Source organism: Erpetoichthys calabaricus, chromosome 3 (genome assembly GCF_900747795.2).
Source record: "Erpetoichthys calabaricus chromosome 3, fErpCal1.3, whole genome shotgun sequence".
NCBI lineage: Eukaryota > Metazoa > Chordata > Cladistia > Polypteriformes > Polypteridae > Erpetoichthys > Erpetoichthys calabaricus.
The window spans coordinates 99,760,133-99,786,143 of NC_041396.2; the positions used below are offsets into that span (position 1 = coordinate 99,760,133).

General features: G+C 35.8%; 1 protein-coding gene across 1 annotated transcript in view; it reads right to left on the reverse strand.

The window, feature by feature from the left end:
* The window catches only part of trdn (triadin), a 456,738-nt gene that overhangs the window by 166,863 nt on the left and 263,864 nt on the right, over positions 1-26,011 (reverse strand). The window contains exons 17-34 of the mRNA XM_051924220.1: positions 25,946-25,975; positions 25,806-25,835; positions 25,680-25,709; positions 25,558-25,587; positions 25,297-25,326; positions 25,157-25,186; positions 25,030-25,050; positions 24,914-24,943; positions 24,791-24,820; positions 24,521-24,553; positions 24,242-24,271; positions 23,101-23,130; positions 22,626-22,658; positions 22,481-22,510; positions 22,327-22,365; positions 20,280-20,309; positions 17,326-17,346; positions 17,064-17,090 (exon numbers count right to left, since the gene is read on the reverse strand). Of these exons, the coding sequence (XP_051780180.1) occupies positions 17,064-17,090; positions 17,326-17,346; positions 20,280-20,309; positions 22,327-22,365; positions 22,481-22,510; positions 22,626-22,658; positions 23,101-23,130; positions 24,242-24,271; positions 24,521-24,553; positions 24,791-24,820; positions 24,914-24,943; positions 25,030-25,050; positions 25,157-25,186; positions 25,297-25,326; positions 25,558-25,587; positions 25,680-25,709; positions 25,806-25,835; positions 25,946-25,975 (534 nt within the window). The remainder of the gene's footprint in view (positions 1-17,063; positions 17,091-17,325; positions 17,347-20,279; positions 20,310-22,326; positions 22,366-22,480; positions 22,511-22,625; positions 22,659-23,100; positions 23,131-24,241; positions 24,272-24,520; positions 24,554-24,790; positions 24,821-24,913; positions 24,944-25,029; positions 25,051-25,156; positions 25,187-25,296; positions 25,327-25,557; positions 25,588-25,679; positions 25,710-25,805; positions 25,836-25,945; positions 25,976-26,011) is intronic.

Sequence of the window (26,011 nt, forward strand, 5' to 3'; positions counted from 1 at the left end):
TGGCTGTCTGCTCCACTGGTTGTCATTATTAGGATACAATGAAGGGAGCAAACTGCACAGAGAAAGGGCAAAATAGAATGAAATCAACAAAAGGTTGTTAAGCATTTAAATCTCATAAATAGCAAAAGCAGAAATATTCCTAAATGTCTTATAAATGTAAAACATTTCTTAATGAAGAATAAGTGAAGAGAAAAAAAAATGTCTGCTAATTAATTGAGCTCAGTGTTATCAGATGTTGTCACTGATTAGGAATCTGGTTGGAACAAAAACCTGAAGCCACAGTGGGCCCCCAGGACCGACATTGAGAACCCCTGCTCTAAATGATTTGCCTCAACTTAAAAATTGTGGGTTCAATAAGATAAAAAGAATATTGGTTCAGATTGAAAATATTAAGTGTGAATCATTACCTTAATTATTTTAAGTTGAATGGAGGTTATACTTTTTTCAGTGTAGTCTTTAGCATGTTGCATTTCATTTCTCATCCTTCCTCCTATTTCCATTTACCGTTTTGTTCCTCCTATTGCAGGTTTGCTGTGTTATTTGCACATGTGCCATTTGCCTGTACTGATTCCACTGCTTTATTTGTTCCAGGTGTCTTGTTTGTTATATTTTGTGTAACAGTGTCTGCATGTTTTGATTTCATTTCTGTGTGTACGTCCACTCATCTATTTTCTTACATGGACATAATTATACTTATCTGTAGTTTGTGACAGGAGGGGCTCCTCATGTGAGCCATGTATAATACAAGCAATGGGAATAGCACAAAACAAATAAACAACAAGAAAGAGCAGTCTCTCTGGCCTGCCCCAACAGCTTCTGAACAATTGCCTGTCATTTGCCCACCATACTACCAAACAAAAACACTCCATTCTCACCACTCATTTATTTCTCTCCCTCTCCAGACTCTATGTTCTTTACCTCCAATTAGATGCACCCATGTCCTCAATCCATTCTCCAACTATAAATTCCACAGGCCTCTCTCTCTGAGATATATTTAAAAGCCATATCAGGGTCATTTCCAGTCAAGCCATAGAACTTCTAGGTCCATGGGAGTGTTCCAACAGCTCCAGAGGCAGCAGGCAAGAACTCCCTCTAGTGATTTGTGGAGTCCTTGCAGTTCTGAGTTCTCAGATGCACTTAACTAGCCAGCTATCCAAGCCATCTACCGCACAGCCTGGATCATCTGAGGGAAACCAGACTCCCATATGTGCAAATTCTGCCATTTTTTTAATCTTCCTCTCTCTGGTTTTAATCAGTGTCCACTACTGGGTTGCCTGCTCCTTGGTGTCCTGCTGCACCCGGCCCATTTCCCTCATAATCTCTCTCTCTCACTCGTGCATACACACACATACATTTGTGGTAGGAAAACTGCTTAATGCACTTTTGATGATAGCAGCACACACATATACAGGGCACACTATTCCGCAATGACTTGGCAATCACACACTTGCATGTGCAGGACCTTCCTGTTGCCAGTCTGTGTCTCCCTTCCTTCCCACTCTGCTGGTGATCAGGTGAGTACCCCTTCAGAAGTTATCATACTTCAAGAGTAAATGAAAAAGTGGTCACTTTCTAGTTGAAAATAAAATAGTCGCATGTCTGCTGAATTAATAATATTAAAGGGACAAAGAGCTGCATAATGGTAAGGATATCTCTCTGTCAATAGCTGATGTCAATCAAATGAATGAATGGTTCAGCTAATCAGTCAATACTGCTCTTAAATTCTATTATAAAAGTCCATTGTCATAGATTGACTATGCAGATTTTTGTTTTACTCATCTTCAAAAACAAGCAACATTTTGGGTATTTTATTCAACCCCTGCCTTAATTATTTAAATTAGAGTGTCAATCTATATATACATATAAAGAAAAATGTCTGTGTGTATGTTCCCTATGCAATCCTACACCCTTTGACCAAATTTTGCATAATTGCTCCCTTGGACCATATGGACAAGATACAGTAGTTTGGAACTCAAAATTTTTACCCTGAGGGGTTCCGGTGTTTTTTTTTTCCATGTGTGCCATCTCACTTTTGCCACCTGCTGTCTTAGAGCAAATGAAACATCCAAACAGACTGAAGCCAAACTAGTAGACAAAATGAATAGAGCTTAACATTACTTAACTGGGCAACATCATATAACGCTTCTATCTACTATAATATAAAAAGGAGCATCTGGAGCTTTTGCAGGGGAGTGTTGGGTGAAGCTTGATCTGGAGTGGAAGTACAACCCAACACAGAGGAAAATTAAAGGGTTGTTGTTTAGTTAAAGCTTTGATGACTTTTCTTCATAATATAAGCATTACAAACTGTTCACTTTGGCAGTCGGACATGACAGCATTCATGGTTACCACCCAACAAGGAGTCACCACAATTCCGGAAACAAATCAGACCCAAAAAGAACAAATTCTCGACTCACAAGGGCACAAATATTGACAGAGAGTGAGTGTAGATAACAGATGGAACAACTAGCAAAAACAACAGAGTCACCATTTAAAAAAAAACACATAAACCTTTGTTTTCATTCCTTAATCCATTCTACAAATATATAGGTAACACTGGGTACTTTGGATAGTAATAAAATAACAACAACAAATGATAGCCATGTTTCATATAGCCAAGAATTACCGGTACTTGTGAACAGTTATCTCTCCTGTTCCTCATGTAACATTTGTTTAATATAATAGATGAGCAGAACAAATGTTAATGAATGTTGACCATTAACTCTTTATAAATTCCAAACAAAAAATTGAACTGAAATGAAGGATAAAATTGACAAAGGTTAACTTCATATTCTTTATCATTCAAAACCAAATGAAAATTGTAACAAGCTATCTAAAGGAATTGTCTAATTAATCTTAAGAATTACTCCCTCATTAAGCAGCTACCTTACAGGCTATTCACCAGCCATAGGATCACATTTAGGCGCATTGGGTCATACATAATTTTTCTCTTTCTTTTTTTTTTATAATCATTGTCTCTTCTAGTTTTATTTACAATTATACTCCTTAAATCTGAATAATGCCATCAGCTGAACTAGAAAAACTGACTTGATTGGAAATTGCTTTTAATTACATTTGCATCTAAGAACAATAATGAAATCTTAGTTTTGTTGACCTGTGAGAATTCAGCGTGTCTCATTGGATCGTTTATACCTTTCTTGAATAAATGTAATGCTGAAAATTTAAGTGCCTTTAACTGGTTTTTTGACTAAAACTATCTAATTATTTCATTGTGGTAGTAAGGTATTGAGGTGGCAAAGTGAGTAATATTTGTGCTTCACAGTTCCAAGGACATTGCTCAGTTCAAAGCTGGTCCTGGCCTATGTGATGAGACTGTATGCTGTCCTTGCTACTGCATTATTTTTCCTGAAGAAATGTTGGGCTTTATTGCAAATTCAAAGAAATGCCGATTTTGTTAATTGGACATTGGTTTGAGTGAGTGTTGGTGTGGATGTGTGTAAATCAGAATGCCCTGTGAACGACTGGCATCCCATCTAGGATTAGTTTCTACACACTTTAAACACTACTGTTACAAAGTCCATGCATGTGAATTTCTCACTCTCACCATGTTACACTGCCCAAATCTGCTCATTCTATTCAAAAATCCTAGAGTGAATAGTTGAACAAAAGAACATTGTGTAAATGTGGTTAATGCTTCTAGCACAGAGACACCAATGATTAATCTACTGGCCGATAGTCAACCATCTCCTGATTTTGCACAGGATTCACTCCTGATACCGTTATATTTAAGTATAGTCTTTCATACCACCGACCATCAGTTTTCAATTCATCAACTTGAAAACTTAAGTGAGATTATTAAGTGAAATCTTTTCCTGTTTCAAATTATACTTAAACAAGATTTGAGTATGCACGGTATAATAAAAGAGATTAAATGTCTCAGAGATAAAATGTGATCTTTATGTCACACAGAAAAATGTAAACTTTTAGTTTTATCTTAAGAAAGGGATTACAGCATTTAGATTTATCTTAGAGAGTGATTACAGCAGAATTGCCCACTGGGAAGAAAGCTGTGACAGTAGAATACAATAGCAGATATACAAGATGTGTAAGGCACTGAGCCAATCAGAACAGTAACTACAAATGAATATGGAAAAGATTTTACCAGGAGAAAGTTAGTTAATTGTCTGCATTGTACTTCCATTTTAAAGATGGCTTGAAAAGATGAATTTAACTGTTAATGTTATGACTTCTACTTTAAAACCTTCTTTAATTCAGTAACTGTATAGAGCACACCATACAACTGAGACGATAATCAAGAAAATTTCATAAAATAGCATGTTTAAAAAAAATAAACTTACTTTCTTAGTGGGACATGGGGCTGACTTAGCTGGTCCCTCACCTGCACTGCCTCCTCTTACTTGTATGTAAAATTTGTTGCTGTGGCTCAGTCATTTGTGTTTCAAGGTCTAAAGTCAAAAAGCTTAAATGGTGTATAGCAATGAACAGTACTGAATATACAAATTAGATAGATTAATAGGCTGCGCTTCACAAAGCAAAAGCCAATTCCTGTAAAGGGTCAAGTAGAATGAAAGTAGAATTGAAAGGTGATAATCAGTAGTCAGTGAAAACATTAATTAGTAAATCATTCAGTATTTCAAAATGAGTCAGCTACCTAGAAAGAGTCAGACCTGCAAAGAAGCCTGCATAAAAATTACTTTAACACTTAGAGATATCTGTACTAGAAGGATGATGGCACCTTTCACCTCTTTGATACCTTCTGAATAGCTACCACATGCTTGCATGTATGTTTTATGTAGCATAATTTAGAAAGCAGCAAGAAAGCCATTTCTGAGATCTCCTTAATTTGGGTTTAATGAGTATTGGTACTGTTATTTACTATTACAAACCACACTCTGGAGACGCTGCACAGAAGATTAATGGGAAAGGGAAACAATATTATTAAGAACCTAAGACCATTCTGCACAGTCACCTTCCTCATCTGTACCTTCTGGAAAAAAGTACAGAAGAGACTAATGCATTTGTAAGTTAAATCCACAGATCAGAAATGGCTGAAGAAATAGGGGGGATCTCCTTAGACAGCTGGGAAGTCTTTATAATAGAAGGACAGTGGAGACTGAATCCGAGGACCTTGTGTTCCTCCAGTACGAATGGCAGCATCCCTCTGGTATGGTTCCAGTTTGGACACCTGCAGGGCCGCATGGGAGTTGTAGTTCAGATGGACAGCCCTGGTGGGGTAATTGGATGCTGCTGGATGGAGCTGCTGGGGGTAGGCTCCCCTGTCAGATGAAAGTTCTGCATGACTGGGAAGTGCCTCCTGGCTACATGGTATGATTTGTGATTTTGTTTATTTTTTCCTGGGTATTTATTTATTTATTTATCTTGTTTGGGGTTGGTGGTTAAACCTTAGGAATCTAATTCTGCTATTGGTTTTTTTTTTATTTACTGCTTTACTTAAGAGTTCACAATTTTTGTTACCATAATTTTCAACACCGTTTTCTTCTTTTAATAAACATTGCCATTTTGAGAGTCAAAGATTCTCCATATTCTATGGCAACGTCCCATGATCATTTGGGGAGTGCGCAATTGATAACGTCATATTGTGAGATGTTACAAAAGAACTCCATGTTACTCATCTTGCTATTCAAGATGAACAAAAACTTAGTAATGTGATTTACTTTCTGGCTTCGTTACTGACCCCTGCTACTCTCTTTGACTACTATTCTTAATGATCATCTTCTTTGATCTTCTGTACTGTATTTTGTATAGCTTACTGAGCATCGCCGGTCAAAAGAGAAGCCACAATGTCAGCCCTGTCTCTTCTGTACCAGCACATCATCATAGCTGTGTGCTCAAAGCAAAGAAGGAAGCACTTGGGATCATACGAAGATGCCGTTTTCTGCAGCATATGCGTGACACAAATAGGAACAGGAGCCACACAGTTTGGGGTAGCTGAAAGGGGAATATCTTCAGACTTCTGGGCAACTGCTGCCGTAGCTTTTGCTGCTGTGGCTTGCTGTTTGAGATACATTCCTTTCATATTTGAAAGCTGTTTGAAAGTGAATTTTCTCTGTGGCTGAACAAGACCCAGAGAAGGAACACACACACATTCAAACAGCTTTCAAATCTGAAAGAAGCACATTCTACAATAACTAAGTTTTACCATTGCAGGATCAACTGCAGATGGTAGCACATAAGGCACTTATGGCACATTGTTTGGAGGTTTTAAAGTCGCATCACTTACATGCCGTTCTGTTCTCTCTCTGTCCTGTCCATGCCACCTCCTGCACTGCTCTAGTCATTGCTCCTGTCTCTCTTTACCAGAATGCTTCTGAGGAAGATGCACTTGAGTTCTTTTAATCTGTCAGGTCATCACAGGATTAAGCAGACACCTAAGAAGTTGTCAGGTTTGCTGCATGGTTGAAAAATGGCTCCAGCATAAAATAAAGTTCAAATACTGTTCCTTCCAAGTGCCAGAATTTAGTATATTCTTGCCCAGTTCTCTCCTATCTGCCCTTAAATTGACAATATACAGTATATATACTGTATATACATGTAGTACATAATTATATATATGTTGTATTCTGTGTCAGTGATGTGCGGTGAGGTTCAGAGTCAGATTTACAAATATATGAACCCAGAAGAGTAGCTTATTCACTAGTCCTGTTCTCTAGCCAAGGCAGAAGTAATTTGGGGTTTGTCCAGTGCATCAGTGCAGAGATGGCAGTTTAGTTGGAATTCTACCAGACTGAGGTTGTAAAGAATGAACAAAGACCTGAGAATAAAACTTTGATTTAATTGTCAGTCTATGTCCCCATGCTCACTTGCGGTCAGAATGGTGACCAAAAGAGAGAGATCATAGGTCCAAGCAGCTAAAATAAGATTCTTGTGCAGAAGTACTGACTTCAGGTTCCATGACAAATTATAAGCTTGACAATATAGGAGAACCTCAGAAGAGATCTCCTACCTCTCCAGATTGAAAGGAACCATTTGTGCATGTAGTAAGGAAGTCTATTTGGCTTCTGTTATGGAAGTTTGTATTGAATGGCCAGTTAAGAGAAAACCTTGGGGCATATCAGTATCATGCTGGAGTGATTGTGTCACTCATGTGAATAAGTGATCTAACTAAAGTAACAAAACAATCTTAACAAAATACATTATTATATACATGTATTTTTTATATCAAATACCATATTTTGTCAAGACACATTTATAATGGTAACATTTTGAGGTGTGAAGCAAAGGAGAAAAGTGAAAACAATGTATTTTTCCAAAGTGGTTTAATTACTTTTTACCCCCTATATTGGCCATGTAGGCATTTCATTGAATTTTGTGACAGTAAATACTTTCTTCTAGAAAGATAAAGTTCTAAATATTTATGTGAGTTCAGCTGAATGTAATAATGGTGGCCTTACAAGAGGAAAGCCTGCAAGTCACAATTAGTGCCTGATAAGGATAAGTTTATATATTTGTATGCTGTTGATATATTAAAGAGATACCAAATTATTTAAGCACTAGACAAAGAGCCGTTTCAAAAACGTAAGATGAAACGGGCACGAGTTTGTGTCAGCAGTGTATGAAGAACAAATGATAAGTAACGAAGAAGTTGTTTTGTAATGATTGTAGTCCACTTTACTCATTACTGTACAGGCTTGTACTGTTAGTTGATGAATTTTCAAGGCCTATAGTATAATATTGAATGATGAATGTTCCAGTACAATATGGAATAGTAATAAGTATAAGCACCACAAACCTGATATAGGTGTATTGAATGAATGCGTAATTAGGCCTCGAGCTGTAGTCGAAATCGCCTTTCAGGCCTCTAGAGCTTTAATCGAGGTCGCCTTTCTCTTTGAATTTTTGCGGCCGGAAATCCGCCGCCTGCCGAGATGTCGGTCTCATAAGCTTTTTCGGGCAGCTGCGCAGAAGGCGACTGCGCATTCGGCTTCGGACGTGCGCAGAAGGCAACTGCGCTTTCGGCTTCGGACAGACGTGAGTGAGTGAGTAGGCTGCCGAATTATATATATGATATATGAAAAACTGAAAAAAATAGATTTTTAAAACTGTGTTATTTTTGACTTTTTAAAACTAGAATTCCTGAAGTCTATGAAAAAACTTGTAATCCCGGCCCACCTTAAATCCATTCGCACCTCTCCATTAGTGTCTTTTATTTTGTAAATGCATCAAGCAGCAAGCAGCCTGCTGTCCCATCCCCCTGCCTTGACAGAGCTCAACTTCTCCCAGCTCAAGCCAAGGATCCTTATGTGCGTGTGATGTGCCTGGAGTTGTATAGTGTAAATAATACAGCATATCGTTATTTAGAATACATGCATTTCATGTGTGTTCCGTGTCTACAAGGATCTGAGTAAGTGTAGGATGAAAGAAAATGCGAGAAATGCAAGAAATGCTGAACACATACATTAAGCAGAAACTTTTTCCATGTTATACTAATAATGACGAGAAGTGTATAATGTGTGAAGACTTTAGTCCAAATATCAAATAAACATGTGCACTTTCATTCAAGAATATAACCAAAGAAAAAAAAAGCATTCAATTTACATGTGGCTGTCAATGAGTTAAAAACGCGAGCTCAAATGTCAATCGACAAGGAGTTTACATGTATTCTTGAATGGTGCAGAGGTAAGAATTGCTGCCTTTTAACCAGAAGGTCCCGGGTTTGAGACTGGTGCTCCGAGTATTGAGCTGCTATTATTATTTCTACAATTCAATAAAAACTTGAATTTCATTTGAGTCTGTAACACCCAGTGTAAATTTTGGCTACTTTTAAAAGTTAGCGCTTGTTTTTTTATTATTCAGTTTTATTCTCTCAGTGACATTCATGTGGTACAATGAACTTGCCTCTCCCCCTCTGAGTTGATGGCATTTATCCCCATTCTTTTTGCAAGAGCAGTGCTGTGGCTGATGCTTGCTCAGAACTGTTTGTTGTACCGGCAACCAAAGATATGATGTCCCGTGACCGCTATCAGACTGGACAAAGGCAAGACTTTAGCAACAGACAGCTTCTTCACAGCGCTTTTGCTGGCTAATAGACCACTGCACTCTGCTTGGCACCATAAAGTAAAATGTGAGCTGAGCTCCGTCAAGGCAGGGGATGAGACAGCAGGCTGCTTGCTGCATGTCCTGATTGATGCATTTACAAAACAAAAGACATTGACAGAGAGGTGTGAAGGGATTTAAGGGGGGCCAGGATTACGAGTTTTTTTGTAGGCTCCAGTAATTCTAGTGTTAAAGATCACAAATTCACTTTAGAATGTTACCATGCACATCATGTTAATGTATGCATGTTAATTTTCAATCATAAAGTTGTTTTTACATTTCTTTAAAGAAATTAAACAAATTCAGACTGGCACATATATTTAACAAAAAAAATTCAATCACAAAAACTGTTTGTTTAGAAAAGGGTCAGTAGGACTAGGCAACATACTACTTCTCAAAACACATTAAACAACTGAAGATCAGCATCATACAGACAAGTATATACACAATTTCTACACCAAGTCAAAATAATAATTTGAAATGTTAGCTGACTGTGAAGGGAACGCTATTTTTCAACACTGTCTCCACACCCAGATGGGGTATTTAGGGAACTTCAGAACTTCAGCACAGAAGGGCATGGTCCTTTAGGTGCCAGGGTGCCTCAAGAACACAGAAGTGGTCACACAGTTGATCAGAGAAGCACAGAGAAGGGAAGGGAGATTTGGCTGTGTTTTGGTTGTACCTGACTGATGTGTACAGTTCCATAGCCTACAGAGTTTTAGAAATTGCTATCTTTCTCCGTCATGTCCCAAGTACGACCAGGAACCTCATTCTCAACTCCTGTACCAATTTCAGGCTGGGAGTCACCTGTGGGCAGTTTTTTCCAATTTAACTTTACAAGGACACAGAATCCTATCCACAGAACAAAACCACTAAGACTACTGTTTTTTTCATAATTCTGCTTGCAGAATTTTAGGATAGGGAGGAGATGGTGGGAAATGAATGGAGTGCTTAATACCTCACTGACTTTTCACTCTTGGTGAGAATTATTTTTGTTTTTGTAAGTATTTTTGATTTACAAGTTAAAAAATCAAAAGTGTTCTTTGCAGTTTGGTAAGTTACTGCAGCTGCAGTTATCTCCTTCCACCTGCTGCTTGTCTGCTCATACAGTATGCAATGGAATAATGAACATTTTGTGTAACTTTGCTTAGCATTGACCTGTTTTGCAATAGGGCACGTTGCAGGCACTTCATGTACCTGGGGGGCACTTTTCAAATTCAGTAATATGTTTTATCTTTAGGTGCATACAGCAGAGATACCCCTTTCTGCTCTACACTCGTACTTTTCTTATCCGTGACCCATTGTTTTCTCACACTCATCACTCACTGGCAGGCAACATGGGTGGAACTCACACAATCGTGCTTAGAAAAACCACTGGAAATGGCAGATTTTATTTAATGTTCAGAAAAAGTTGTGGAAATATTGGCTTTTACATACTGATTTTTTGAAAATATGAAATCAATTTGAAAATTCAATGCATGGCCCAGCACCAAATCACAGGAAACTAAAGCTTATCCTGGAACCTCTGGTACTGACTTAAAATCAACCCAAATGATATGCCAGCCCATTATGGAGCACTCTCATGCATATATATATCCACAATGACACTTGGTTATAATAGTTTACTGTTGGTATGATATTTTAACACATGTATGTCTGTGAAATGCAGGTGGAACCCAAGCAAATGGAAAAAAATCTGGTGAGAAAATTTGCATTCTACAAAATTACCTTCCAAAAACTAAACTGTAATCCCCAAAGCTGTGAAATGACACCATGACCAATGATTTGCCTGTTCTTTAAACCTGTTGTTTCCAAAGCTTTCCTAACAGCACAGGAACCAATGCAGTCCATCTAAGATGCCAGTTTATCACATCACTCAATTTCACCATGTCAGTTGGTCTGGCAAAACATCATATTAGTCTAGATTCTGTATCCAAAGTAATGTGAAGTTAAGGTTAAAATAGTAACAATGTCTGCTGTGCTACACTGAAGAAAAAGAAGTGGTTTGATTTAAAACTTTAAGTAGTGTTATCAGCCTTACAAGTCAATATCAGACATGCCATATTTCAGGTATTGTAAATAAGCATGATTTCAATTTACTTTTTATTTGGGGAGGTAAGGATAATGTCTTTTAAGATACTGGTTACTACATTGTACTTAAAGTATTCAATTTCTTCAGGAAAATGTGGGGACAAACAGAACATCTCACAATAAATGTTTGCTTCAATGTTCTGCTCCAAGAAAACATGAAGAGACTTATTTATTAAGTAATACTTGGTCTTTCAAATATACAGAATGTATTGTGATTTATAAGTTACCTTAAAGAAAGGGCACATGGCAAATTAAACAATTCACTCATCTAATTCATGATTCATACAAAAATAAATAGTAACAATAATGATGATGAAGCTGGGTGACATTTCAGCTCTAACACACTATGTTACCAACCAGTGAACATCCATCTGATCATACAATCTTTCTAAAATTGTCACATAGTCATCATCATAGTCATGGGGAGATTTACTTTGTTCAATGGATGACCAATTAGTGAAAGGCATCTCGAACTAGAACCTGACAACAAAACTTAACAAACAAAGCAAATGAAACAAATCAAACAGCATAAGCCAAATCGTATAAATAGTGGTGATAGTTATGCCAAGCAAGGTACGAAGTTGCGTACAGTATGCTAAACCCTTATCAATCTCAACTTTGAAATGATTGTAAACAATTAGTTCCCAAATTCTTAACATGGACTACAAAAAACATTGCTGTCCAAGTAAAATTCAAAAGCTATGGGACAAAAATGAGCAAAGCAACAATCGAAGTATATTTGTGACCTTTTACTGCGCTCAAAAGAAACTAGTGGAACATATGGTGCCTGGAGGACAAACATACTGACATCTTTCCTAGCATCAATTCAAATACACTTTATGGGCAGAAGCACATATTATTGACGAAGACACTGAGTTCAAGCAGATACTGGGAACTGCTAAAAGTTTATTGAAGAAGGATTTTAATCTGTAAATTACAAATCTCCAACAACAGGACACAGAGATCAATATACCATAACATTTACTTTTGTTAAAGAATGACATAGATGAGGTGGAAAGAAGTTCAGAGATCAGAATTTCTAACAAACTGCTTGCAATCAAAACTAACAGCAGATGTGATTTCAAGCAAAGCAATAGAGAGCAATAGAGAGAAATGCCACAGCTGTTAGGCAACAGGTTGCAATGGCAAACAATAGTATGCTGCTGCTGTCCGTCCGTCCGTCCGCCCGCCCGCCCGCCCGCCCGCCCGCCCGTCCGTCCGTCCGTCCGTCCGTCCGTCCGTCCGTCTATCTATCTATCTATCTATCTATCTATCTATCTATCTATCTATCTATCTATCTATCTATCTATCTATCTATCTATCTATCTATCTATCTATCTATCTATCTAATAGCTAGCAAGAATGATACAACCTGAGCCTTACTGAAGTCTTGAGCTAACATATGCAGGTGCTGACATCATAGCTGGTGAGGTGAATGAGAAACCAGAACTTGAGACTATCCCTAATAAACCATCTTGAACACAGAGGATCCAAATGACCATCAAATTCTACAGAAAGGACTACACCATACTAGGCAGAAGTTGTCACGCACATCAAATCCACATTAAATTTGATAAGATATTGAAGAAGTCTATTGTAGTGACACAGAGGAAGCAGCATATTCTATTAATATGTAGTTCCAAACAAAAAGGGCTGTGACTAAGGATGATTTGACAGGAGTAGTGACCATAACCATTAAACTATGTTATTCAAGAAGACACAAGTTACCAAATAAATAATCAAAATCCATAGAAAAGGAACTAACTTCTCAAAGAATAAGTGGAAAACTTCTGGACAGAGATTATTGTAAACTTTCCAAATTGAAAAGAAAAAGAGAAAAATGTCAGCACGTCAGCACCTTGTCTTTATCATCATGGGTGTTTGTAACATCTACATTTATATTTCTACAATTAAGCTTAGGGAGCTGATGCAAGTACATCAAAGGGCACAATCAAGCACGTGATGACATAAATTCACAAAGGGACAGTTTAGAGTTACCATTTAACTTAATATACATGTCTTCTTGATGTAAGAGAAAATCCAGAACAGCAAAAGGAAATTGTACAAGAAGACAAAAACATACAAAGAACCTGAAACCCCCACACAAACAGGGCCCAGTATTTGAATGTTTGAGCACTAACCACGGCACCACCATGCTGCCTTTATTAAATTATTTCTAACATGTTTTCATTTATAAAGATATTTTCTCAAAATTATTGTATTTTAGACTTGTTTTCTTTTGTAAAGCTGCTTTAAAGACGGTCAGAAATATGAAATAAAAAACAGCTGAGGCACAACAATGCCCAAACGAAACTGAAATCTTTGGATAGATGTTAATAGTATGCACAAAACACATTGTACAAAGAAATATCACAACAGTAAAGTAGGCAACACTCAAAGGGAAACTTTGTACAGTACACACAATATAAGCAGGTTTCTGAATAAAATTGTGAAGCCATACTATTGCTCCTAAATAAGCTTTTATTTATGGACTTCTGATTTGTACTTCCTCTGTTAAGATTTAAATTTGATTGCAAGATAAATGGCAACATACAGCATAAAAAAATTAATAAAAGTGCAAAACAGTTGCGCAAATTGCTTCAGATGACTAGATTAAAAAATGTTTTGAAAAGTATTTTGTTGCCAAGCTGTTATTTAATTGCGCCTAACATCACACTGTGATCATTAATACATTTTGCTTCCTTACTTGTGCCTTTTTAATTAGTAGCTCAGCTGCTGACTGAATGTACTTTTTATAACTATAGTCAAGCAATTTTTAATGTATGTTGCTGTGCCTTACTGTTAATGGCAAAGAATGTGAACATACATAATCTCTAAAAATAAAGTGATTTAATAGGAATGTAATTTTGAAACTGACTTTATTTTCAAATATTTATATCCATGACGATGGCTGTTTTTGCATGAAGCCTAAGCCTTTTCCCTTGCTTTAACTAAGAGGCTCTATTTTCCTTGTAATATATTTGTCTTAAAAGACAATATTTTTAGGTACAACACTACAAGTATACTGTTAATTTAGGCTTTGAATAAACAGTTTTATTGAGATTTTCTTGCCTATTTTGAAAGACAGACCTGACTAAAATGTCAGCAGTTCAACTTACAGTGTCATTTACAGTGTAAATGCAATAATGGAGTTAAGCAATATCAAACAGTATTGAAGCTATAGTATGTTTTAATACATTAAAAATGAACACAAATTAAAGACTACTTAATAAGTGTTAGTTTCACGTTCCAAACATCCGAAAGTGTAGACGCTCCTTCACAAATATCACAATGATGTGGTAATTTTCTATGCTGTAACGTGTGAGTCACTGTCTTAAGCAACCCAAAACATGAGTCTGAGTCTCAGTACTTTAGCAAAACCAGCTTTATTCAACTTGAAACAGGAACAGCATGGTTAATTATTGCAGAGGGAGCTACCACTCTCCTATACACAGACACAGCAAACGGGCATTGTCGTGGACAGGTCAGTGGACAAGATATACTGTTCCCTGCATTTATAATTCCCTTTGAATCACCAATCGGCCACTGGTGTGTATAGCAAGATCTCGATTGACTCGTAGTTTCCATGGCGCTCTACTGCTGCGCTGCAAACCTGTGGCTGCCTCAGCAACAGAGAAGCAGTCCTCCACAGATGAGGCAGGCATGCATTCCTGTCTGGGGGTCCTAAAAGAGTTCAGAAATCTCACAAGTTCAATGGCGTTTGTTACAACTCATGTCATATTTCTTCTTTCTGACTAAAAATGGAAAAAAGAAAATTTGTTTGCAGCAATGTTTGATTACTATTCATATTGTACTTATTTATTAATTGCATATTGCGCTGTACAAATATGCATGTGAGAAATAAGATAAATTATGGATGGAAAAACATAAAAATAGCAAGGCCAACACAAAAGTGGAAAAACATATATTACTAACTTTTTGCTGCTCCCTGAAAACTACATTAAGTTTGCATTCATCCATCCATTATCCAACCCGCTATATCCTAACTACAGGGTCACGGGGGTCTGCTAGAGCCAATCCCAGCCAACACAGGGCGCAAGGCAGGAAACAAACCCCGGGCAGGGCGCCAGCCCACCGCAGACGTTTGCATTGCACTAGATGGATATCATGTGTCTCATTTTACTTTTGCTACACAACCACCCAAGTGCATATCACTGGTGGTGGAAAACAGAATATTGAATGGGATGGCACCTGGCCACTTTTATGGCTTAAATGGGGAAGATCTCCCTTCTTTAATAACTGGTCTAGACAGTTTCTGTTAGTTGACCTTAGAAAGAACTTCGGCAAGATGTCTGAATTAACTGTAGATTTTACCATTTCATCACTCAGGGTTCTTAAGATTGGTTTACTTGCATGAACATTACAACATCTTACATATTGTGATACAGGCATAAGATGAATGGAGAAATTACCAAGAACTATAGTAGTTTTTTTTTTTAAATAACAGTCAAATTTCCTTCACTAATCTTTGTCCACACAGTCCATCAACCTAAGAATTTAAAATGAAATTCCAGGGATTGTTTGTATACACTTAAAGGTTAAGTGTTTTCCAATGGAATAATCTCTCCTCCATCCGGGGCTGAATCATGTTTATTGCTGTCAGAAGTGTTTTACAACTACGAATAATAAAAGATTAAACAATAACTGTATATGAAAGGCAGGTAAAAACCCTGAAATGGAGATTTACTAATTGTAGTATATAGTGGGACACTACTTGTGCTTTGCAAGTGCTCATTTTGACTAGAGCAGATAGCCTAGTTAAAGCTGTTCCATTTTAGACTGAGGCCAGTACAGGATATTAACCTCTCCATATATCTTTCATTTCTAAGAAAACAAAGTATTTTACTTAACTGAATGAATTGCTTTTGAAAGATCTCGTCTGTAGTACTAGAGTGTTGTACTGTGTTAGCCATTATGGATGTAGTGAGAAGTCAAGCAAAATGACACTTTTTATTGGCTAATTAAAAAGATTACAATATGCAAGCTTTCAAGGCAACTCAGGCTGTGCCCTCTTCTTCAGGCATATTGTATACTGTATACTGCATATTGTAATCTTTTTAGTTAGCCAATGAAAGATCTTGTCAAAATAATTAATTGCCCCAAGTATTTTAGGTAACAAATGACAACAAATTGTATACCTCAACCTCCTGGCCACAGTTATTCAATTATTAACCATATATTAAAATGAATTTATGTGATAAAAAGTGTAATCATTATAATGACTTTATTGTTAAATACAATCATATTACAATATTCTTAATTGTATATTCTGCCCTTGCCTTACTAAATCATTTCCCAAATGTGGCACTATACTCAAAGAGTGTAGGTAAAAATATTTACAATGAGATAACACCATGTCAGAAGTTAATTAATTTGTTTCCTGTTGCACCAAACCAAATATAAACTTGTTTAAATAATCTCTGTGCAGATTATTCAACTCTTTTGAAATCAGATCTGAGCGTAAGTGTGTGGCGTATCCCAAAACAAAGGCACTCTTGTATAACAGCACCAGCATGGCATAAAGGTAAATATTTGGATTTGTGGCTTTGCCAAAAAACTAAATGTCGTGTAGAACTTTTGTAAAAATAAATACATGAATTAATAAATTAAAAACTTATTTTTTTCTGTCTCACTCCCAAAATTATCATGTTAGGTGCTGGCCCACCCAAGGGCCTAAACTGGATAACAGCAGGTTTGAAAATGTAATGTTATGTTCCTTAAACAGCAAATTCACATATGCTTGTTGTAATGTATTTTAACACTTTTAAAAGCCTTAGCCAATGAAGAAAGCAATCTTACCTTCAAATCAAGGATTACAAAAATACATACTTTATATTACATTTATAGATTTTACTTGTCTTTCTTCTTTGCTTTAAATGATATTAATTCACATTAAAAATCCCAAATCTGCAAACCTTTGTCTTCTGCTTTTACTAATTTCTCTGTTAAAAAAAAAACAAGGATAAACTTTAAAAAAATGTTTTTTCAGTATCCATTAAATGCAATCAAAGTTAAAAGACTTTTCTAACTCCTTTAATGGTTTCTACTTTCAGTAAAAATGATGATCATCTTATTAAAGTTGAGGCTATTCTAACATGAAACACTATTTAAAAAAGTATTCATATTTAAAATAGAAATCCTACAAAAAAATCATGTTTGAAAATATAATTATAGTACCTTCTTCCTTTCCTGGTTTAGCTGAAATAGACAAAAGAAAAATGCAGCCTAAATTAGTGACCCTAGATACTATAAAAATGCAGTACAGTATAGTACAGTTTTCTCAATTGCTTTATCACCTTTTTTTGAATGACAATTAACATTTGTGAAACAATGTGCATAAACACTACACCATTGAATCACTTATGCATTGTTTACCACAAATTGTAAATGTTATAGCAAATGTATGCAGATAATCAAGTAGGCCTAACTAGTAAGTGCTTATGTCTTGTTGATAAAAACAAATTATGTATCTTCTAAGCTGAATAGTTTTAGACTCTGACCTGTATATGTATCTATGTTGTTGTACACCTTCTTGTTTATCACCACATTTGATTATTTTGCACCTTTTTTCGTTATCTATTGTGTGGTTTGCCCTATTTGCATATTTATAATATCTGCCATTGTTTGCACTTAAATTGTGCTGTACACCTTTTTGTTTATAGTTACTCTATTTTATATATGTACATTTTTTCCTCTGCGGTGGGCTGTTGCCCATCCTGGGGTTTGTTTCCTGACTTGCGCCCTGTGTTGGCTGGGATTGGCTCCAGCAGACGCCCATGACCCTGTAGTTAGGATATAGCGGGTTGCATAATGAATGGATGGATGGACATTCTTTCCTTTGTCTACTGTGTTTGCACTGCTCAGGGGGGATGCCACCTCAATCTCATTGTACTGTAAAACATTTGAACTTGAACGTATCAGTTTGTAAGCCATCACATGCAAATCTGTTCAACCAAAAGTCAAAATCAGTCAAGCACATATTCAATAAATTGCAAGATGTAGTATTGTTGAAATGTCTGATAAAATGATAGGCCTGAGTTGCCTCGAAAGCTTGCATATTGTAATCTTTTTAGTTAGTGAATAAAAGGTGTCATTTTGCTTGACTTTCACTACATTCATAATGGCTAACATGGTACAACACCCTAGTACTTCAGATCTTAGATCAACCACTGCCAATTGCTGTGAAATCAGCTTTAAAAGTTAAATTCACAAACTATGAAGTTTTGAATACATTTATGCGGCAAGGGCACAGCAGAATTGACGTAAATCCTGAATGTGCAGGAATCTGTACAGGATATCATTGAATAGGAGCTGACGGAAGATGAAGAATAGTAAGGATGTGTGGTGGAATAGTGAAGACAAGACAACAGAACACAGAAATAATACAGCATACACATCAAATTGTCCCTAATGAAATACAGTAATCCCTCCTCGATCGCGGGGGTTGCGTTCCAGAACCCCCCGCGAAAGGTGAAAATCTGCGAAGTAGAAACCATATGTTTATATGGTTATTTTTATATTGTCATGCTTGGGTCACAGATTTGCACAGAAACACAGGAGGTTGTAGAGAGACAGGAACTTTATTCAAACACTGCAAACAAACATTTGTCTCTTTTTCAAAAGTTTAAACTGTGCTCCATGACAAGACAGAGATGACAGTTCCGTCTCACAATTAAAAGAATGCAAACATATCTTCCTCTTCAAAGGAGTGCGCGTCAGGAGAAGAGAATGTCAGAGAGAGAGAGAGAAAAAAGCAAACAAAAATCAATAGGGCTGTTTGGCTTTTAAGTATGCGAAGCACAGCCGGTACAATGTAAAGGTAGTCTTTCAGCATTTTTTAGAGGAGCGTCCGTATCCTCTAGGTCAGTGTGCGAACAGCCCCTCTGCTCACACCCCCTCCGTTAGGAGCAGAGAATGTCAGAGAGAGAGAGAGAGAGACAGAGAAAAACAAACAAACAATCAAAAATCAATACGTGCCCTTCAAGCTTTTAAGTATGCGAAGCACCGTGCAGGAAGCATGTCGCTTGATAAAGCAGCTGCACAGAATGGAGCAACGTGAAGGTAATCTTTCAACATTTTTAGACGAGCGTCCGTATCGTCTAGGTGTGCGAACAGCCCCCCTGCTCACACCCCCTCTGCCAGGGGCAGAGAATGTCAGAGCGAGAAAGCAAACAATCAAAAATCAGTACGTGCTGTTTGATCTTTTAAGTATGCGAAGCACCGTGCTGGAAGCATATCGCTTGACAAATCAGCCATATGAAAGCCCAGCAAGAAAGAGAGCAATGTGAAGGTAATCTTTCAGCATATATTGAAGAGCGGCCGTATCCTCTAGGGGTGCAAACAGCCCCCGTACTCACAATATATTTGAGGAGTTTTATTTAATATGTAATACGCACTCTGGTTGGGTAGCTTCTCAGCCATGGGCAAACCAACTGATAAAGCATGTACCAGAAATTAAAAGACCCATTGTTCGCAGAAATCAGCAAACCAGCAAAAAATCTGCGATATATATTTAAATATGCTTACATATAAAATCCGCGATAGAGTGAAGCCGCGAAAGTTGAAGCGCGATATAGCGAGGGATTACTGTAAAGCCACAATTGTGGGCCATATAATTAGTCATAGCCTTACAATGGCTGGGGTGACTCAGAAAATACTGCCTAGTGTTGTGTCTTCCATCATTCAAACATTTCAAACAGAAAACAGGCGCCTAATCATATAATACTGTATGCTTTCATGCTGCTGCACTTACGTCTATTATAGTAAGTCAAATTTCATGTTAATAAAGAATCCATGTGCTCTGCTATAAAGTTCTGAGAGATCTCTTGCTGGTGGCAGAACATCACACTTTGACAGAAGATGAACTCTGCAATGTGGTGATTGCAGACAATTCGATCGGACTTAGAGGGGTTGTGGCATACATGAATTTGACATGAAAAATTGTGTTCTTAAGTGCAGCATTTTTTTTATAAATTAAAATATACAAAGCTTGTTTAAAATGGACTTTACAGAGCATGGGTGCAAATCGATATATACCATAATTGTGAAAAATAGCTTTGACATGAAAAATATTTAACTTATTTTTTAATATATCACAAACAATGAAATGTATTTTTGTTTGTCTAACATAACTTCTTTCTTTTCTGTTTTTTCTGTTCTTGCTACAGTAAAAAAGAGGTGTTTTATCAAATGATATTTAATAACAATGAAAATGACAGCATTTTTAAACTTTACCGAGAAACGTTTGATAAACTTTCCTTCTTTTCCAACTTACAGTATCTGTTTTAACTACCGTCACACACATGAGCAAGGGGAACAGCTTAAGGGCTTGAGTGATTGTGAAGACAAGTGGTGGCAATTCTAATAACAATCTCTCTTCTCCTACTTCTGCAGAAAAGAAGATTGACACCATTCTGCCTATGAAATGGCTTTGGGGGTCTGACCACCTTAAACTGCCTCTTCCTCATAGAATGCCTCTTAAATCAAGATGATGCCATCTTGGGCAGTCAGAATGGAAGAATAGAGGGAAGACTTGCATCTTGCACACTTAAACTGCATTATTTTTCTAATTTTCATGTGCTTAAATATACAGGGTTGGGCACAAGCTGCCCCAAAATTCTTTCTTTGTTTTTGCCTCTTTACTCCAGAACAAAAATAAAATAAGTTTACTTAATTATCTTCCTCAAGAAATGAATTCATATTCATAAAGCCCATTTCCATTTAACAACCAGTTATTTAGCTATAAAGTACAAATGCATATATTTAGAATAACACAAAAATGTTGAAAAGCCAACAAAACAGGATATAATATACATAAACAGATAGCTGTTTATACTGTGTATATAGCACATACTATATATATATATATATATATATATATATATATATATATATATATATATATATATATATATATATATATATATATATATATTACTGTATACACATGTATACATATTATACACAGTTTTCTATCCAAAAAAATTTACTTTGGGCCCTATTTAATCATGTAAATGTTGACTCCTGTTTTTGCTACTTAATGTACGTTACTTAAGTTGTGAAGCTGAACAGTTTTTCCCTACAATGATAACTAAAGACTGCCATTTTGCAAGATGTGACTTAGTTAATAGTTAAGCAGAATTGCATGGGAGGAACCTGTTCAGAATAGAAATGTTTTTTTATTTCTTTTAAACAGAAAAGAAGGCAACCACAGAAGGATCTAAAATAAAGAATTTATCTGCAGAGATGTGCATGGCTAAAGTGCCAACTAAAATGAAATGTGTTGGAATTTCTGTAATGGCTACCATTTTAAAGGGTTACAGATTCTTTGAAGAATGATGGCACTGGAGGTCTGTGCACTATAGGAAAGAAGCCAATGTTATTGCATTAAATAGGAAGTGTGCTGCTGAAGTAATGCCTATAACTAAGCTATCAGGGCTGGTTCAATGGTGCTACATGGTGCCCCTAGACAGTGTTGGAAGCAAGTACCCATGATTCATAAATGACATCGGAGAGCGTGTCCTCCTTTGAGATCAGCATGCTCATGACAACTTGTGAAACCAATGGACGGAGTTGTTCCTTACATACTGGCAACACTTGAAACGGTAAGTAAAATCAAAAATGCCCCCTTGGAAATTGGCGCACTCATAACAACATGTGAAATTGTAATTTTGGCCCCCATTGTTCATCGCTTTGGTGTCCCCCCTCTCCCAAGTCATGCAGCCACTAGGCTGGTGTGCCTACTTGGCCTTTGCACATTTCCTTTCTACTAATAATCAGCTTTCTGTTCATTTTTGCCAAATCACCTTTCTGTGTTTCATTTTCCAGTTCAAGTTCAGTTTGTCAGTTCTGGGACTCAACAATTTGTTTGATCAGAAAAATGTTCAATAGATGTACACTGTGCAAGTTCTTAGTCTGTGCTGTTATAGCATTTTTTGAATTTTATGCTCTAAATTTTTTGGATTTATTTCAATATATTCTCCCTTCTTTCTCATTGCCATTGAAGGTTTGATTGATGGGTGGTAGCTGAGATAGTGGCTGGAGGGCTTAGATTTGACCTGGTTGCTATAATAATAAATCAAAGACTGGTAGCCTATGGATTTCTACTAAAAACACTGTGTGCCCTGAGAGGTCCAGTTCTTTGATATTCAGAATCTCCAGAATACAATAATAACTAACCTGCTGCATCATCTTTCTTTACTGTTTTTTCTGGTTTAACTGCAAAAAAGTAAACAAAACTCTTTACATATATTTTTAATAAAATTAGTACAAAACATGTTATTGTAAAAAAAAGATGTCAACAACACTATATAAAATTGCATTTATAACATACCTTCTTTCTTTTCAATTTTGTCTGGTTTAACTGCAATTAAAAAAAACACTACTCTGAACTAGTTCTCTTGTAGAATTACTAAAAAAGTAATTTATTACTAGAAAAATATCTACAACATAAAATTTTGTAAGCACCCATAGCATACCATCTTTCTTTTCTGTTTTTTCTGGTTTTATTTCTGTAGAAAAAAGGATGTTTAATTAATACAATAATGTAGTTAATATTTTAAGATTAAAAAAATATGTAGACCTTTATGAGAAAATCAACTTGGTACAAATTGGCCATAGCTAATATGTTATTGATTTTAAAGGGTATTTTAGTAATAATTGAACTGTTGAGAGGGTAAATTGAAATCCTGCTTCGTGTCCCCATTAGCTAGCTAGCACCAGTAGCATCCCAACCTGTGAAAACACACTTGATTATGTTTGCATTTTATTTAATTGTTCACATAGGTGTTCTTTCCTTGTGTAGATGAGTGCGTGTGTCCTAAACAGGACTGGCTTTTCATTCAGGGTTGGCACGGGCCTTGCACTTATGCAGCCAAGAAAGGTTAAAGCTCTTTACAGCACAGTCTTAAAATAACCAGGTTACAAAAATGAACAAAATAATGTCAAACATACCTTCTTTCATTGGTATTTTGTCTGGTTTAACTGCAAGAGACAGAAAAACAGTGTTGTGAATAATTCCTTTAAATGAGTTAGAAATCAATTATTACTTGGCAAATGTGTACATTATAAAATTTAAGTACATTTCTAACTTACTCTCTTTTCTTCAATTTATTCTGGTTTGGTTGATATAGAAAGTGAATATTTTTAAGTATTTGCTTGTTTATTATTTCCTTTATTTCTTTAAAATAATACAATATAATATCTACTCTATACGTATATATAAAATCCTAAGCCTAAAAGTCCAAAGATTTTATGTGACATTTTTATGTCATGTTTTTTGTCATGCTTCAAATTGGGCTTATTTTAACACCTATGTATATAAGTTTGGTATCACTCTTTTCAGAATGTATCGAACTTTAATGTGATGTTGTTAGATTTTCAGATTCTAATTCCATTTTTAAATTATAAGCTAAAAAATAGCAAGAACTCACATCCCGCAAGACGAGACTTTGTTCCGAGAGATTTAACCACAACCGGGGCCGGAAATAAAAAACAAAGAGTAGGACAGCTGCTGTACAGGCTTTTAAATGTTTGAAGCGCCGCCAGCATGGCGGCAGCAGCAGCAGTAAGCCAACAGCTGATTGAGCAAAAACAAGGTAAAAAAAAACTGAATTTGTTACCCATTGTATCACCGTTTAAGAGGGGGTTTCGGAGGAGCAACCGCGTCTCCTTGGGGTGCATTCAGATTCCCTCTTCACAATGCAAGCGGCAGAGACACGAAGTGGCTGGCGTGTAGTGCAAGCTGGGGGGGTTGGCGAGTGAAGTGAGCAGGGGGCAAACTCCCTAATTGCTACTAGAAATTTATAAAATACTCAGTTTGATATCAGGTTTTCTTAAAAGAGGAGCAGCAGGGTGGTGCAGTGGTTAGCACTGATGTCTCATATCTCCAGGTTACAATCCCAGCCCATATATTGTCATGGTGGAACGTGCATCTTCTTCAAGTTTTCAGTTAGGTTTTCTCTTTCATTATGGATGTGTGAGTTAGTGAGTGTGTGCTACAGTTCAGGGCTAGTATTCACCACAGATGTATGCAAACTTATATTAGATCAACAAGGTTAGCAAAATGAAAGAAATGAATTGAATTCTAACCAACCTTCTTTCTTTTCCACCTTTTCTGGTTTAACTGCAATAAATAAAAAAAATAATTACTTGAACTGTTTATACAATATTGTTACTAAAACAATGCTTTTACTTAACTTATAGTATGGAAAACTGTACAATAGCCCATACTTGATTTTGATTGTTTTCGGTGATTTTGAGAAATGTGCAAATAAAATTTACCAAAAGTTGGTTCCATTGGTTACTACACTGCTTCCTCCACATTTTTTGAGTAACCGGATTGGAAAAAATAATAAGTGGATTTCTCACATACCTTCTGCTTTTCTGGCTGGCTTTTCTGGTTTAGCTGCAAAATAAAGAAATGCAGATTTCTGGGCCATTCCTCCCAAAGTCAACTAACAACAAAATGTCTACAGTTGAAACTGGAAAAATTATTTTAAACATGCCTTCTTTCTTTTCTATATTGTCTGATTTTTGTGAAAAATTAATTTCTTTTTTCCTCCTCTGCTAAACATGACAAAATCTAAACATTCTCAAAAAGAAATCTGTGATATTCCATTTAATGTAAGCATTTCTAGAATACCTTCTTTCTTTTCTGTCTTCTCAGGTTTAGCTAAAATAGAAACAAAGTTTTTTAAAAATTATTTCTCTTAAACTGCTTATTTAAAAACTAGCATATTATTCTTAAGACAAGATTTTAACTCACCTTCTTTCATTTCTGTCTTTTCTGGTTTAGCTAAAACATAGAAGAAATACTTTTTAAATTATTCCTTGTACAACTTTTTAAATAATGCAATTACTAGGAAAAATATTTTAACTCACCTTCTTTCTTTTCTGGTTTGGCTAAAACATAGAAGAAATACTTTTTTTTTTAATTATTCACTGTAAATATGTAATACTGTACAATTTTTTTAATAATATAATTACTAAGAAAATGATTTTAACTCACCTTCTTTCTTTTCTGTCTTTTCTGGTTTAGCTGAAACATAGAAGAAATACTTTTTTTACAATTATTCACTGCAAATGTATAACACTGTACATTTTTTTTAATAATACAGTACAATTACTAAGAAAAAGATTTTAATTCACCTTCTTTCTTTTCTATCTTTTCTGGTTTAGCTAAAACAGAAACAGAAAGTTTTCTAAATTATTCCCTGTAAACATATTATTAAAAATTAGTAGGATATAATTACTAAGAAAAAGATTTGAATTCACCTTCTTTCTTTTCTGTCTTTTCTGGTTTAGCAAAAACATAGAAGAAAAACTTTTTTTTAGTTATTCACTGCAAATGTATAATACTGTACAATTTTTTAAAATAATACAATTACTAAGAAAAAGATTTTAACTCACCTTTTTTCTTTTCTGTCTTTTCTTGTTTAGCTAAAAAGAAACAAAAAGCTTTCTAAATTATTCCCTGTAAATATATTAAAAATTAATAGGATATAATTCCTAAGAAAACAAAATTAATTCACCTTCTTTCTTTTCTATTTTTTCTGATTTGGCTGTAATGAATAATAAAAAATTGAGCAATTACACATGTAGCATATATAATTGGTTAACAATAGACAACATTAAATTTGAAAACACTTCTAATATACCTTCTTTCTTTTCTATTTTGTCTGCTTTACCTGCAAAGAAGTATACATGAAATTGTGAGTGATTCTGTCAGTACTATTGTTAAGAAAATATACTTTATTTTTGGGCAGTTGAAGTATCACTAAAAGCATTTATAAAATACCTTCTTTCATTTCTGTTTTATCTTGTCTAGCTGCAATAAATAAAAGAAATAAAAGGTTTTCTAAAT